This window comes from Phoca vitulina, unplaced genomic scaffold (assembly GCF_004348235.1).
Source record: "Phoca vitulina isolate PV1807 unplaced genomic scaffold, GSC_HSeal_1.0 scaffold4, whole genome shotgun sequence".
NCBI classification, from domain to species: domain Eukaryota; kingdom Metazoa; phylum Chordata; class Mammalia; order Carnivora; family Phocidae; genus Phoca; species Phoca vitulina.
In genome coordinates this window covers 57,468,985-57,483,064 of record NW_022589707.1, presented here as the reverse complement: position 1 = coordinate 57,483,064, position 14,080 = coordinate 57,468,985, and the positions used below count along the sequence as shown (strand labels likewise).

The 14,080-nt window shown below is 36.3% G+C and overlaps 1 protein-coding gene across 1 annotated transcript in view; it reads left to right on the top strand.

Annotated features, from left to right (window-relative positions):
* The window catches only part of NXPH1 (neurexophilin 1), a 297,393-nt gene extending 288,639 nt beyond the window's left edge, over positions 1 to 8,754 (top strand). Inside the window, exon 3 of the mRNA XM_032402046.1 lies at positions 5,608 to 8,754. Within this exon, the coding sequence (XP_032257937.1) occupies positions 5,608 to 6,369 (762 nt within the window). The 3' untranslated portion in view covers positions 6,370 to 8,754. The remainder of the gene's footprint in view (positions 1 to 5,607) is intronic.
* Positions 8,755 to 14,080: the final 5,326 nt, after the last annotated feature.

Below are 14,080 nucleotides of genomic sequence, written 5' to 3'. Positions count from 1 at the left end.
ATTAAAAGCAGAATAAATAAACAAAAGCAAAACAGACACACACAAACAAAAACAAAAGCAAAACAGAACAAAATTTAGTGATTCCCCACTACCTATAAGTTTAAGTTCAAATGCCTTAGTAGGAACATCACAATTTGACCATAGCCCACCTTCTTCAATTTCTACCCACTTCTTACAACTTCTCCTTTTCCTCCTTTTCAATGCTCTCTGAGGCTCAGCAGTAAGGAGCTATTTTCCATTCTTATATTTAACATGCCCCTTCTCAGCTCTGTGCTTTACACAGTATATTCCTTATGCTTGGATCTCCTTTGGCCTCTTGTCTCTCTGTTGAACTCCTAAGTGTCTTTTATCTCCTAGATCCGAGGATTATTTCTACTGTTACATCTTCTCTACCTTTCAACTTTGATTCTGACTACTAGAATGTTGTACATAGTGTTAGTCACATCACATTGTTACTTTCTTAATTGATTTCCCCATTAGACTGTGAACTTCTTGAGGGCAAGGACCATGTCTTATTTAGCTTTGTATTCCTATTATTTAACTCAATATTAGCAGAGTCTCACTATATTTATTGAACTAATAAAACAAAATAAGTCAGGATTACTTATGCTCAACAGGTCTGGGGATTTTCCTAAGGACCCTTCTTGGGTTTTCATGATTGATAATCTTTTAGACATTGCCCTGCTTCTCTCCTAACCTAAATGAAAGGAAAGGGGAAGGGAAGAGAGAAATAAGAATATTCAAGACTGTGTTGTTGACAATTACAGCTAAACCTACTTTGGTTCTGTACTCAAACTGAGATGTTCTGGAGAGGTTTCTTGACAGCACCACTGCAAGGCTTTCACATTACAAATAAATGCGTTGCATTTGGTAGTTGAGCAGTTTAATGGCTGAACTTATGCTCATTCTTTGTTAACTTGAGTTTTACTATCTACTCAGCTTGCCATATTCTTTGGTTGTCACACCAGAACTTTTAAAAGTATATGCTTTCTTTTTAAATTGTTAGCTTCACGGTTTTGGTTATGTAAAAGGGAGATTTTCTTATAAAAATATTTTTTTGGTTTCATATCCTATTATTATTCACTTACAAAAATATTATCCAGTGAGATTCGGAGGTTAAAATATTTGAGGATGTTAATAGTAATAATAATGTTGAACACTCACCATGGCCCAGGCACTGCTCTGAGTGCTTTAAATAGAGTGTCCTACTTGATTCACAAAACAGCTCTATGAAGGAGGTAGGCATTCTTCTCCTGTTTTCTAGAAGAGAAAAACGTAAGTGTAAACAAGTTGAGCCACTTTCCTATATCATATAGCTGTTACAGATCACGGCCTAGATTGGGATTCAGGCCATCTAGCTCTAGAACTCACACTCATAGTCACTACAGATGTGGAGAGTATCATTTAGAACTAAATATCTGTTCTACCCAAAATTCAGAGGTTTATCTGCCTGTCAGTCTTAGCATCCTTACTGAATAGATTGGCTCTTTAAAATCCTATCTCCTACTTCTACATTTTTTTCCTTTCACTCCTCATATGCTGCTGGTGGATTGCACTCTAATTCCCTTTTACTTCCTTCTTTTGGGACAATTCATTACTGCTTCATGAGCCAGTGCACCATGGATGCGTCTCATTACAGCCCCTCTCCTAATCAACTGTGTTGATGCTGAGATACAAGTACCGAAACCAAATACGTGCCTGTATTTATTTTTCTTGTCGCCCAAAGAATAGGAAACTACTTATGTAATTCCAGGTAAAACTTGAGACTAGGATATGCATTTATTTCTTGTAATTCTTTTGTACTAAGCATAAATATAGAGGCTGTGTTAAGGACAACATTTATATAGTCAGGCAAGTGGAGATTTGGATGTTTGACCAATCAATTAGATTTCATCGAGACAAAATAAAATAAATACACAAAAAATAAACTCTGAAGCTAAAAGAGCTGTACTACTCTTATAAATTGTCTGTTTTAAATTTTATACTATAGCTACCATTATAGAAAAAGTTATTTTGAAATGCACTTCTTTCAGTGAATTAGTAGAACTGTAGTTGTTTTTGTTTTGTAAATTATAAGGATATAATATTAACTATGGAAGTACTAAGGATTATACTTTTCATATTAGAGTAAAAATTGTTCCATAGAGGACTGACTTTATTATCAGGCAGAGAGGATAGATAGGAAATTTAATGCTTTTCCCTTAAGAAAGCTCATACATTTCTATGCATCATCCCCCTCCCCAAAGGGTATTTCCTTCTCAGTCTCATCCCCTTAAGACTTAATATTTAGTCCTTGTTAAAAAACAAATTGAATTTTGATAAGGCAGCCACTTTGCTGTTACTGCTCACATACTGCTTGAGTGTGATCCATTTCTGGAATGTTTTGGAATGAAAGGAATTTGCAAACAGGAAACGGTTTGGGTGCAGGGGGAAAAGAGGAGAGACCAATTTGAGGGTTGAGGACAACTGAAAGGGAATTACCTAGCACTAAAAGAAAGATGGGTATTAAAGAGGGTACGTGATATGACGAGCACTGGGTGTTATACTCAACTAATGAATCATTGAACGTTTTATCAAAAACTAATGATGTACTTATATCTTGGCTAATTGAATTTAAATTAAAAAAAAGTCGGCAGCAAACACAACCTTCTTTCAATTCCCTATATTTGCCCCAAGTTTGTTCATTTTGGTTGGGTATTGATATGTTTAAGAGTTTAGAGATTGTGTGCAGGAGGGTGATCTTTACTTCCATTAGATGTGGCACCTCCACCACAATCCATGCATTATTTCTGCACCTCATCCCATCCGTAGGGTCTGATTCTCCATTGGTCAGTGTTTGTCTCTCCTCTATTAACCCCTGTGCACAATGGCCTTCTGGATCTTTCTATAAAGGCATCACAGTTGCCTTGAGGATCACAGTGGTTGCAACTGGACCCAGGCTAGTAGCTTGAAATGGTGACAGAGCTTTTGTGTTAGCCCACCCAATATCATAGTCTTGGTTTTTCTTGGTGCAGTCATGAGGTATAAATCCATTTTCTCTCAGAGGCAATGAGTTCATGTGGGACTAAACTTGCAGGGTTTCTTAAGCTCAGCATTACTGGGAAGAGACCAGCTTCCGCTGGTAGTTTTTCCCAGGTGGGAATGGCTTCATACCACTCATATTGTCTCAATTTGAACTGGGTAGAGATAAGACCATTTGCCAGCTGGCAGTGGGAAAGCTCATTGATCCTGAGGAATTTGTGAAAAGACAACATTACAGATCTAAGTGACTTTGTTCTAGCTTAGATTACCAAGGCCTCTTGCATGTATATCCCTGGGGAAACACATCCCATGTAGGTTCTGAGTACTTCGCTATGTAATCAAGAACAAAGCTACCCTCAAAACAGATCTCCATATGTACCACTTGGTGACCTCCTTTCTCTAGTTGTCTTCACATAGCAGCTTGGGATTTATAAAAATAGCTAAATTTAATTGAACCATTTCCATGTCTGAGCTACCTTATGAGGGAGGCACCATTGTTACCCTCACTTTGCAGATGTAGGAAACTGAGGTAGAGGGATGTTAAATGACTTGACCAAGGGCACACAGCTTGGCAGTGGCAGAGCTTAGCATAGATTCCAGGGAGACTGGCTCTAAAGTTTATGCCCTTACTCCCTAGGGATTGGGATAGAGTCCTTTTAGCACAAGTGATGGAGTAAAAGGCTATTCTCAGGCCAGAGTTGTACCTTAGGCCTTCATGCCTAAGTCTATAGACAGACCTCTAGAATGCAGTTCTAATTCCTAGTAGACCTGAATTAAAAAGCTTTCCAGCAATGGCCTCTTATTTTGAGAGCAGTTTGGAAGGGGACTGGAGGCTCCAAACGAAGCTGCTGAGTGGTAGTCAGACTCATGTCTGAGATAGGACTGACGATGGAGGTTTATTGTGAAACTTGGCTTCTTAATGGGCAGTGTGGGACTCTCTTTGGCAGACTTACCCTATAGGCAGTCAGTCTACATCTTAAAAGTTTTTTTTTGTATTGGCTGTTTTAATTCCTGTGGGTTCTTGGCTGTCTTCCCTACTGTCTTTGAGGCCTCCCTGTCAGGATCAGAGGTCACTGCTTTAACTTTAGGCTAATGAGTGCATTGTAGATACTCATTTCTTTCTTTTATTTCTTCTATACTAAGGCATAAATATAGGAGCTGTGCTAAGGACATGCTTGTTTAATTTGGCAAGTACAGATTTGGATGTTTGGTCAGTAAGTTAGATTTAGGGTTCCTCTGAATCCCTGGTCTAGTTGGGGATCTAAATCTTCCCAAAGAGACAAGACCAGGGTCCCAGGAGGATGGTTTCTGAATGTGACTCTCACATTCCAACCTGAAGTGACCTCTCTGTCATTGACCATGTGTTGTTTGTTTCTCTAGATTGTCAGTTATCTCTAAGATGTTGTGTATTAGATGTTTTCATTTATGTCCCTTTTCCTAGACAACATTTTAAGCCCCTTAAGGCAAAAACATTATGTCTTTTTTAAAAATTTTATTATGTTATGTTAATCATCATACATTACATCATTAGTTTTTGATGTAGTGTTCCATGATTCGTTGTTTGCGTATAACACCCAGTGCTCCATGCAGAACATGCCCTCTTTAATACCCATCACCAGGCTCACCCATCCCCCCACCCCGTCCCCTCTAGAACCCTCAGTTTGTTTCTCAGAGTCCATAGTCTGTCATGGTTTGTCTCCCCCTCCGATTTCCCTTCATTTTACCCTTCCTACTATCTTTTTTTTTTTAACATACAATGTATTATTGAAAAACATTATGTCTTATACACTATGTTCCATGCTAATAATAAATGATAATAAACATGTTTTGTTTTGACCAGTTAAAATATACTAGAGTGTCTTTACAGAACTGACTTTTCTAATAGGACTGTGGCACAAATTACCAAAAGTCTTTAGAATGTTGGTTGACGGATTTCTGAGAATCATACAGTTTTAAAGCTTATGGTAATTTTGAAGTAGAAAAATAATGATTTGTAATATTTTTATTTTAAAAGTGTTTGGATTTGGGGTGCCTGGGTGGCTCAGATGGTTAAGTGTCTGCCTTCGGCTAAGGTCATGATCCCAGAGTCCTGGGATCGAGCCCCACTTCGGGCTCCTGGCTCAGCGAGGAGCCTGCTTCTCCCTCTCCCTCTGCCTCTCTCCCTGCTCATGCTTTCTCTCTCTCTCCCTGTATCTCTGTGTCTCAAATGAATAAATAAAATCTTTAAAAAAAAAAGTGTTTGGATTTTGGTGCTAAGAAATAATTACTTTAGTTTGATTTCTGTTTGAATTCAGTTTGCTTTACTCATGTTAGGTGGTCTTTTCCTTGTCAAAGTCAATATTTTTATATAGTCTTTCAGTCATGTTTAATGGTTTTTATCCACCTACACGTCCTCTCTCCCATCTCATATAAAAATGGAAGTGGTATTTTATCATGTCTTAACAAATAAATATCGGCCAGATGCTAAAGGTAATTTAAGTGAAGTGTCCTCATTTAATTCTGAGCCTCTGAGAAAGGGCTTGGATCTGTGTGTTGGGTGTTCTCAGATACGGAGATGTAAACATCATTTTTCTGTTCCATTTTCAGGTCACATGTGCCAATTTAACAAATGGTGGAAAGTCAGAACTTCTAAAATCAGGAAGCAGCAAATCCACACTAAAGCACATATGGACAGAAAGCAGCAAAGACTTGTCTATCAGCCGACTCCTGTCACAGACTTTTCGTGGCAAAGAAAATGATACAGATTTAGACCTGCGATATGATACCCCAGAACCTTATTCTGAGCAAGACCTTTGGGACTGGCTGAGGAACTCCACAGACCTCCAAGAGCCTCGGCCCAGGGCCAAGCGAAGGCCCATTGTTAAGACGGGCAAGTTTAAGAAAATGTTTGGATGGGGTGATTTTCATTCCAACATCAAAACAGTGAAGCTAAACCTGTTGATAACTGGGAAAATTGTAGATCATGGCAATGGGACATTTAGTGTTTATTTCAGGCATAATTCCACCGGTCAAGGGAATGTATCTGTCAGCTTGGTGCCCCCTACAAAAATAGTGGAATTCGACTTGGCACAACAAACCGTGATTGATGCCAAAGATTCCAAGTCCTTTAACTGTCGCATTGAATATGAAAAGGTTGACAAGGCTACCAAGAACACACTCTGCAACTATGATCCTTCAAAAACCTGTTACCAGGAGCAGACCCAAAGTCATGTATCCTGGCTCTGCTCCAAGCCCTTTAAGGTGATCTGTATTTACATTTCCTTTTATAGTACAGATTATAAACTAGTACAGAAAGTGTGCCCCGACTACAACTACCACAGCGACACACCTTACTTCCCCTCCGGATGAGGATGAACATGGGTGAGACTGAAGCCTGAGGAATTAAAGGTCATATGACAGGGCTGTTACCTCACAGAAGAAGGTCACATCTGTTGCCTGGAATGTGTCTACACTGCTGCTCTTGTCAACTGGCTGCAAATGTGCCAGTGGAAATCAATCTGATGTAATTTCTGCCCAGTCAGCTTCATCTCTCAGTATAGTTGTAAATCACCACAGATTTTAAAGGCACACTTGAAGACATGCTCTCACACATAGATGTACACAAACACATATTCTTATACATTTCAGCTTGCATCTGTCACGATTCCTGTCAAGAGGGCTTTCATTGTCTGACTCATAATGGTTTAGGATAAACTTTCATCAAGCAAAAGGATTAACTAGACAGTGAATGGTTTCTAACACTTGCTGTTATGGAAATCTCTTTTAAAGTCTTGAGTACATGCTAATCAATAATCCCCATTCATGCATTCCTACTGCTTGGAGTAGCTGTACTGGTAAATACTACTGTAGGAGTATATGCTTGTTAAAATGGAAAAAAAATGTGTCTTTAGAGCTCAGTATTCTTTATTTTATGAACACAACAAAGTGTAGTAACTTTTTTCCAGCATATAGTAGGCACATTCAAGGTAATATAAGATGGCTCTTTTTTTCTATGGAGGGAGCCTGTTTTCAGTAAAGATGAGCAAACATTTGGAATTTACATGTGGGCAGACATTGGATTACAGCTTTCATCACCAGTCATTGGACTTTTGCAAAGTGAGACCAGCTAAGGCTGCTTAAAACAAGTTCTGATCATTATATAAGAAGGGAAATGCCTGACAGACACCATGTAAGTTATAAGTGTCTGTCTTATCTTTACTACACATATTGTAACAAATTCAATATCCTAGTCTTCATTTGTATGAATGGTTTGTATTGTACATAGTTTAACCCAGTGTTATTTGAGCTGCTTATTAATATTAACTTGTACTTGTCTCTGCTTGTTATTGGTTAAAAAAGAAAAAAAAAGGATATGAGGAATCCATTTTATCAATGTAGCTGTGACCTCCATTAAAAAGACAAACTTAATGTACAAAGCATTTATTCAGCTCAAGTATTGTTGAAAGCTATACATATACAACATTACAGTCTGTCTGTATTTAGATATTTTATTTCTGGACAAAATGAAATGTACATAAAAATAAAATGCTTAAAGTTGAGTTTCAATATGTGCTTGTGTAAGATGGTGATTTAAGTGGTTCTGACAAGAAGAATGTGCTGGAATACAGTAATGGTTTTGCATCTCATGTCTCTAAATTTGTACAGAACTATCTAAATTGCTATTAGTTGCTCAGTCAAAACAACTTAGGAGTTTCAGTCTCAAGCCTGGGAAGCAGTTGTGGCGTACGGCGTTGCACACATTTTTGGTTTACTGTTGTGCTAGTGATTCACGAATACCAAAAATCAATGAGCAGAAGAGACAATTGAGGTCTCCTAAATATTATAGCTATTTTTTTTTTCCTGTGTAGAGTCTATTTAGCAGGGAGACCGAGAAGAAGGTAATTTTTTGTGGCTGACTTTCTCTGATTTACTGTAATCACTCAACCGAGAAAATTACAGTAGCAGTGAAGGGCTTTGGTGTCTAATATACTTACACCAAATGGGATCGACTTACCTATATAGCATTGTTTATGGACAGTAAGCTTTCTTTTAAAACATAATTACTGTATGTAATCCCAGCAAAATAAACAGAAGAAGAAATATGCAAGATAACCCATTTTTAAAGTCACAAGTGGGGGATTGAGATAGAGTCTCAAAGGTTAACCAAAGAAGCCAGATTAAAACACTAACCCATTTTCATCTTCCCTTCATGCTGCATAGGGATAAGTATGTTTTCATACAGAAAATAATCGAAGTACTACAGGGAACATAAGACCACAGAGTTCTAAAGTGAGAACTCAGCAACTGATTTGACTAAAGAGAGCCTTCAACTGCAAATCAAAGACACATCGTTCTGTTAAATGTCCATCTCTCAAAATTCTCCAATATATCTAGACAACCATTTCTATCAACGTATTAATTAATTTGCCATGGAATTTAGAAGCTAATGTTGGAACAGACTCTCTCTGGCACAACAGGCAATAAATGCTTCATGAGTTCCAGCTGTGGGACGTATTTGCTACAGATAAATCTTATTATTCTGGGATTTATTTATCAAAATGATCATTTAGAAGTTAGTTGTGCTTAGCAAAAAGGAGAATAAATGAGAAGGGGAAAATCATTTAAAAAAAAATTTTTAGGACCATTTGATTAGTGGATTGTGACTTCCATTATGTGGTCTAATCTGTCCTTTTTTATTTTATTATTTTATTTTTTTAAGATTTTATTTATTTATTTGACAGAGAGAGAGAGAGCACAAGCCGGGGGAGCAGCAGGCAGAGGGAGAGAGAGAGGGAGAAGAAGACTCCCCTCTGAGCAGGGAGCACATGTGGGGCTCGACCTCAGGACCCTGGGATCATGACCTGAGCCGAAGGCAGATGCTTAACCCATTGAGCCACCCAGGTGCCCCTAATCTCCTTTTTTAATTCAAAATTCAAGATGAGATAAAAATACATTTCAGTCTCCACCCATCTGCCCTGCTTTCTAACCTCCCCATGAAATGTTTTATAAACATACAGACCATAGCTAACAAACATCCAATGAATTTGAATTATTTTTCTGTAGTTTTTCTTTAAAAGAAAAAGAAAATGTAGCAAACTTCCAACAAGAATTTCAATTTTTTAAAATCCAAACCTTCAGTACTCTTTTTTCTGGCCCTGTACACACTTATCCAAATTGCTACATCATCAACACCTCCATCTGTAATATAGAAAAGTCATGATGATGTAGGACTTTGTATCCAATATACTCTTCCTGTTCTGGACAAGGATCATGATGAATATGAAGATTCTAAGGTTTAGATTAAAACTTTTCTTAGACCAACTTGTTGATTTAACAAACTAGTTAAGTTTTAATTATGCTAGAAATCTATTTGTTATTTGGAGAAATTAAATTTTAAGTTGCCCTAAGAAAATCACCTTCTCTAATATCTTAAATACTATTTCACCCCTTTGCTAAGATAGAGGAAAAAAAACAAAACAAAAACAAACCTGCAAGGGGGAAATAGATAGCACTTGATGCAAACATGGGTTTGTTGTTACCTGTTGTTCTTTTCAGAAACATTTTAGTAAAATTGAAATTATTATGAGGAAATATTGCAGCCTCTTGCCTCATGGAAGAAAAATGATATGAGTTACTGGTTTATCTACTATGATAAAAATAATGCATTGTCATGGCATGGTTTCAGTCGGGCATTTTTGAGTCCCTGGCTCTTGTTAGAATTTCTCCGCATGAGTAGAAGGGGTATAACTGTTAATAGAATAGTATTAAAGTTCTGGAAGTAATTATTCTGCAAGTAATTGAGATACTTGTTAAGTTTAAAACTGTGGACTGGGAATCTTCATGTTCCTACATTTCAGCAATAAACTGTAAGCCATATTTTTGCACAGAATAGATTAAAAGAAATCATGAGAAGCCTGAGAAAGTGTTCTGTCTTTTCCCTTTTCCCCACTGTTTTACATGTAAGAAACAGCTTAACCAATATAAACAGCTCTTTGGAAAAGCAATTTGCATCTCCATCATCAACTTTGCGAAGTTTTAGCCTGAAGCAAATTCAAATGGCTGGGTTTATAAGCCTTTGAAAAATTTGGCTGCTGTACCAGTTTCAGATATTTATTGATATTTATTCAATTATCAATCTATTTACCTATTTATATTTATTATTTATCTTTACATTTTTATTTAAATAAAATGCAAATTAGTAGATGCATTAAAAATACAAAATTTAAAAACATTAATGTGTATAAAAGATGATTACTATTTACCTAGTTTATAGGAGACAAAAATGAGTATCTTTAAGCCAGAATTGAATCCTGAAAAGCTGGTTGCTACAGCAGGCTTTTCTCAGCAGTCCCGTGCATACCAAAGACTGATTTCAGGGATTGAGAGCATAAAGAAAACATTCCTTAATTTAAAATTGTGGTGTATCATTGTGTTTTATATCCAATACTATCAGAAATATTTTTAAGTAACAAATTTACAACTACTTTTTACTAGGGTGGCAAAGAACACTATTCTCATGAGAGAATTTTAGTTTCAAGTTATTGGTGTGAGCAAAGTCTAGTGACACAGCCTAAAATTAGGAGACTACCAGTGTCAAGCAGCTGGCCAAGTGCCGCAAGTTTGATCAAAAGCACTTTAATATTTATGGTTCTACATTTGCAGGAACATGCCTTTTATCACTGACGGACTGGAGGATGACTCTAAAGGTCCCAGAAGTGATGGATTCAGAAGGCTTAGAGACCTTCTGTCGGTGGCTGAGTGGCTGTTGCTGTTGGCGGGGCCTTTAGAGTTGCCAGGTGTTGATTCTCCCAAATTCTAACTAGTGACTTAGACATACAGCTAAAGCACTGCTCACATCATCCTCACCTTGCAGCAGCTAGCGTCTTCTTTCCTACTTCTCTGTCAGGGCTCCAAAGAGACAACTAGAATGTTACTGATCTCTGATGGTCAAATTCCTTTATTCAAACACAGAAGTAAACTTGGCCACTGAGATTGTGACTGTTTAAAGAAATAATGCAAGAAAGTTGTTAGAATGTGCTATTGCCAAACACGTAATTTTTCTCAAGTAAAATATCTGCCATTGTTTCTGTTACTGCCAAAATTCACTTTGTCACTTTTCTGAAACCCAATTTTAAAATTAATTTCTTGTTTTGCAACTTATGAAAGTTTTCAGTTAGAAAGCATGGCCAAGTGACATCACCTAATCAGGTTGAAAATATTTCATGGACTTTTTAAAAAATTGAAGTATAATTGGTACATAAGGTTATATTAGTTTCAGGTATACAACATAATGATTGTATATTTGTATATATTGCAAGATGATCACTACAATAAGTCTAGTTAACATCCATCACCATACATAGTTACAAAAATTTTTTTCTTGTGATAAAAACTTTGAAGGTTTACTAATAATACAGTATTATTAACTATAATCACCGTGCTGTACATTATATCCCCATGACTTGTTTATTTTATAACTGGAATTTTGTACTTTTTTGACCCCTTTCATCCATTTTGTCTACCACCCCTTGCCTCTTTCTGGCAATCTATATCTTCTCTGTATCGATGAGCTTGGTTTTTTGTTTTTGTTTCTGTTTTTTGATTCCAGTATAAGGGAGATCATACTGTATATTCTTTCTCTGATTTATTTTACTTAGGATAATGCCCTCAAGATCCATTCATGTCATAAATGGCAAGAGATCGTTATTTTTTATGGGTGAATAACAGTCCATTGCATGCGTGTGTGTGTCAGACACACACAATTTCTTTATCCATTCATCCATTAATGGACACTTACATTGTTTTCATATCTTGGCTATTATAAATAAATAATGCTGCAATGAACATGGGGTGCATATATCTTTTTGAGTTTGTCTTCATTTTCTTTGGATAGATACCTAGAAATGGAATTACTGGATCATATGGTAGTTCTATTTTTAATTTTTTGAGGAACTTCCATACTGTTTTCCATAGTGACTGCACTAATTTACCCTTCTACCAAAAGTGTATGAGGGTTCCCTTTTCTCCACATCCTTGACAACACTTGTTATTGTCTTTTTGATGATAGCCACTCTGACAGGTATGAAGTAATATCTCATTGTGGTTTTGCTTTGTATTTCCCTGAGGATTAGTGATGTTGAGCATCTTTTCATGTGTCTGTTGGCCATCTCTATGTCTTCTTTGGAAAATTTTCTATTCAGATCTTCTGCCCATTTTTTAATTGGATTTTTTGTTTGTTTGCTATTGAGTTGTACGCATTCTTTGTGTATTTTGGATATTAACCCATTATCAGATATATGATTTGCAAATATTTTATTCTATTTACTAAATTGCCTTTTCATTCTTTTGATGATTTCCTTTCCTGCATAGAAGCTTTTTAGTTTGATGTAGTCCCACATGTTTATTTTTGCTTTTGTTGCCTTTGTTTTTTGTGTCAGATCCAAAAAAAATCATCACAAGACTAATGTCAAATAATTTACCACCTATATTTTCTTCTAAGAGTTTTATGGTTTTAGGTCTTACATTCAAGTCTTTAATCCATTTTCAGTTAAGTTTTGTGTATGGTGAAAGGTAGTGGTCCTGTTTCATTCCTTTGCATGTAGCTGTCTAGTTTTCCCAGCACCATTTATTGAAGAGACTGTATGCTCCCCATTGTATATTCTTGCCTCCTTTGTTGTAAATTAATTGACCAAATGTGTGGGTTTATTTCTGGGCTCTCTATTCTCTTCCATTATCTATGTGCCTGTCTTTATGGTAATATGATTTTGATTACTATAGCTTTGTAATTTAGTTTGAAATCAGGGAGTGTGATGCCTCCAGCTTTGTTCTTTCCCAAGATTGCTTTGGCTATTCAAGGTATTTTGTGGTTCCACACAAATTTTAGTATTATTTTTCTAGTTCTGTGAAAAATGCCGTTAGTATATTGATAGAAATCATGTTGAGTCTGTAGATTGCTTAGGGTGGTATGGACGTTTTAATAATATTAATTCTTCCAATCCATGAGAATAGAGTATCTTTCAATTTTTTGATTCTTCTTCAGTTTTTTTCATCCAATGTCTTATAGTTTATAGCTTTCAGTGTACAGAATATTCATCATCTCCTTGGTTAAATTTATTCCTAAGTATTTTTTAAATGTAATTGTAAATGGCGTGTTTTTAATTTCTCTTTCTGATCGTTTGTTCTTAGTGTATAGAAATGTAATATATATTTGTATGTTGATTTTGTATCCTGCTACTTTACTGAATTTGCTTACTAGCTGTAACAGTTTTTTGGTGGAATCTTTAGGGTTTTCTATATATAATATCAGGTCATCTGCAAATAGTGACAGTTTTACTTCTTCCTTTCCAACTTGCATGCCTTTTATTTCTTTTTCTTGCCTAGGACCTCCAATGTTGAATAAAATTGGGGCGAATGTGCATCCTTATCTTGTTCCTGAGCTTAGAGGAAATATTGAGTATTAGCTGTGGGCTTGTCATATATAGCCTTTATTGTGTTCAGGTATGTTCCCTTTATACCCACTTTGTTGAGAGTTTGTATCATTGGATGTTGAATTTTATCAAATGCTTTTGCTGCATTTATTCAGATGGTCATATTTTTATCCTTCATTTTTTTAGTGTGGTATATAATTTTGACTGATTTACAGATGTTGAAACATTCTCCCATCCCTGGAATTAAGTCCCACTTGATTATAGTGTATGATCCTCTTAATATATTGTTGAATTCAGTTTGCTAATATTTGGCTGAGGATTTTGCACCTATGTTTATCAAGGATACTGGCCTGTAATTTTCTTTTCTTGTGGTATCCTGCCTGGTTTTGGTATCAGGGGAACGCTGGCCTCATAAAAGGAGTTTGGAAGTGTTTCCTTCTCTTCTATTTTTTGGAAGAGCTGGTGAAGGACTGGTATTAATTCTTCTTTATATATTTGGTAGAATTCACCAGTGAAGCCATCTGGTCCTGGACTGTTGTTTTGGGGAGGTTTTTGATTACTGATTCAATCCCCTACTAGTAGCAATCAGTCTGTTAGATTTTCTATTTCTCCATAAGTCAGTCTTTAAATCTGGAAAACAAAGCATTAAAGAA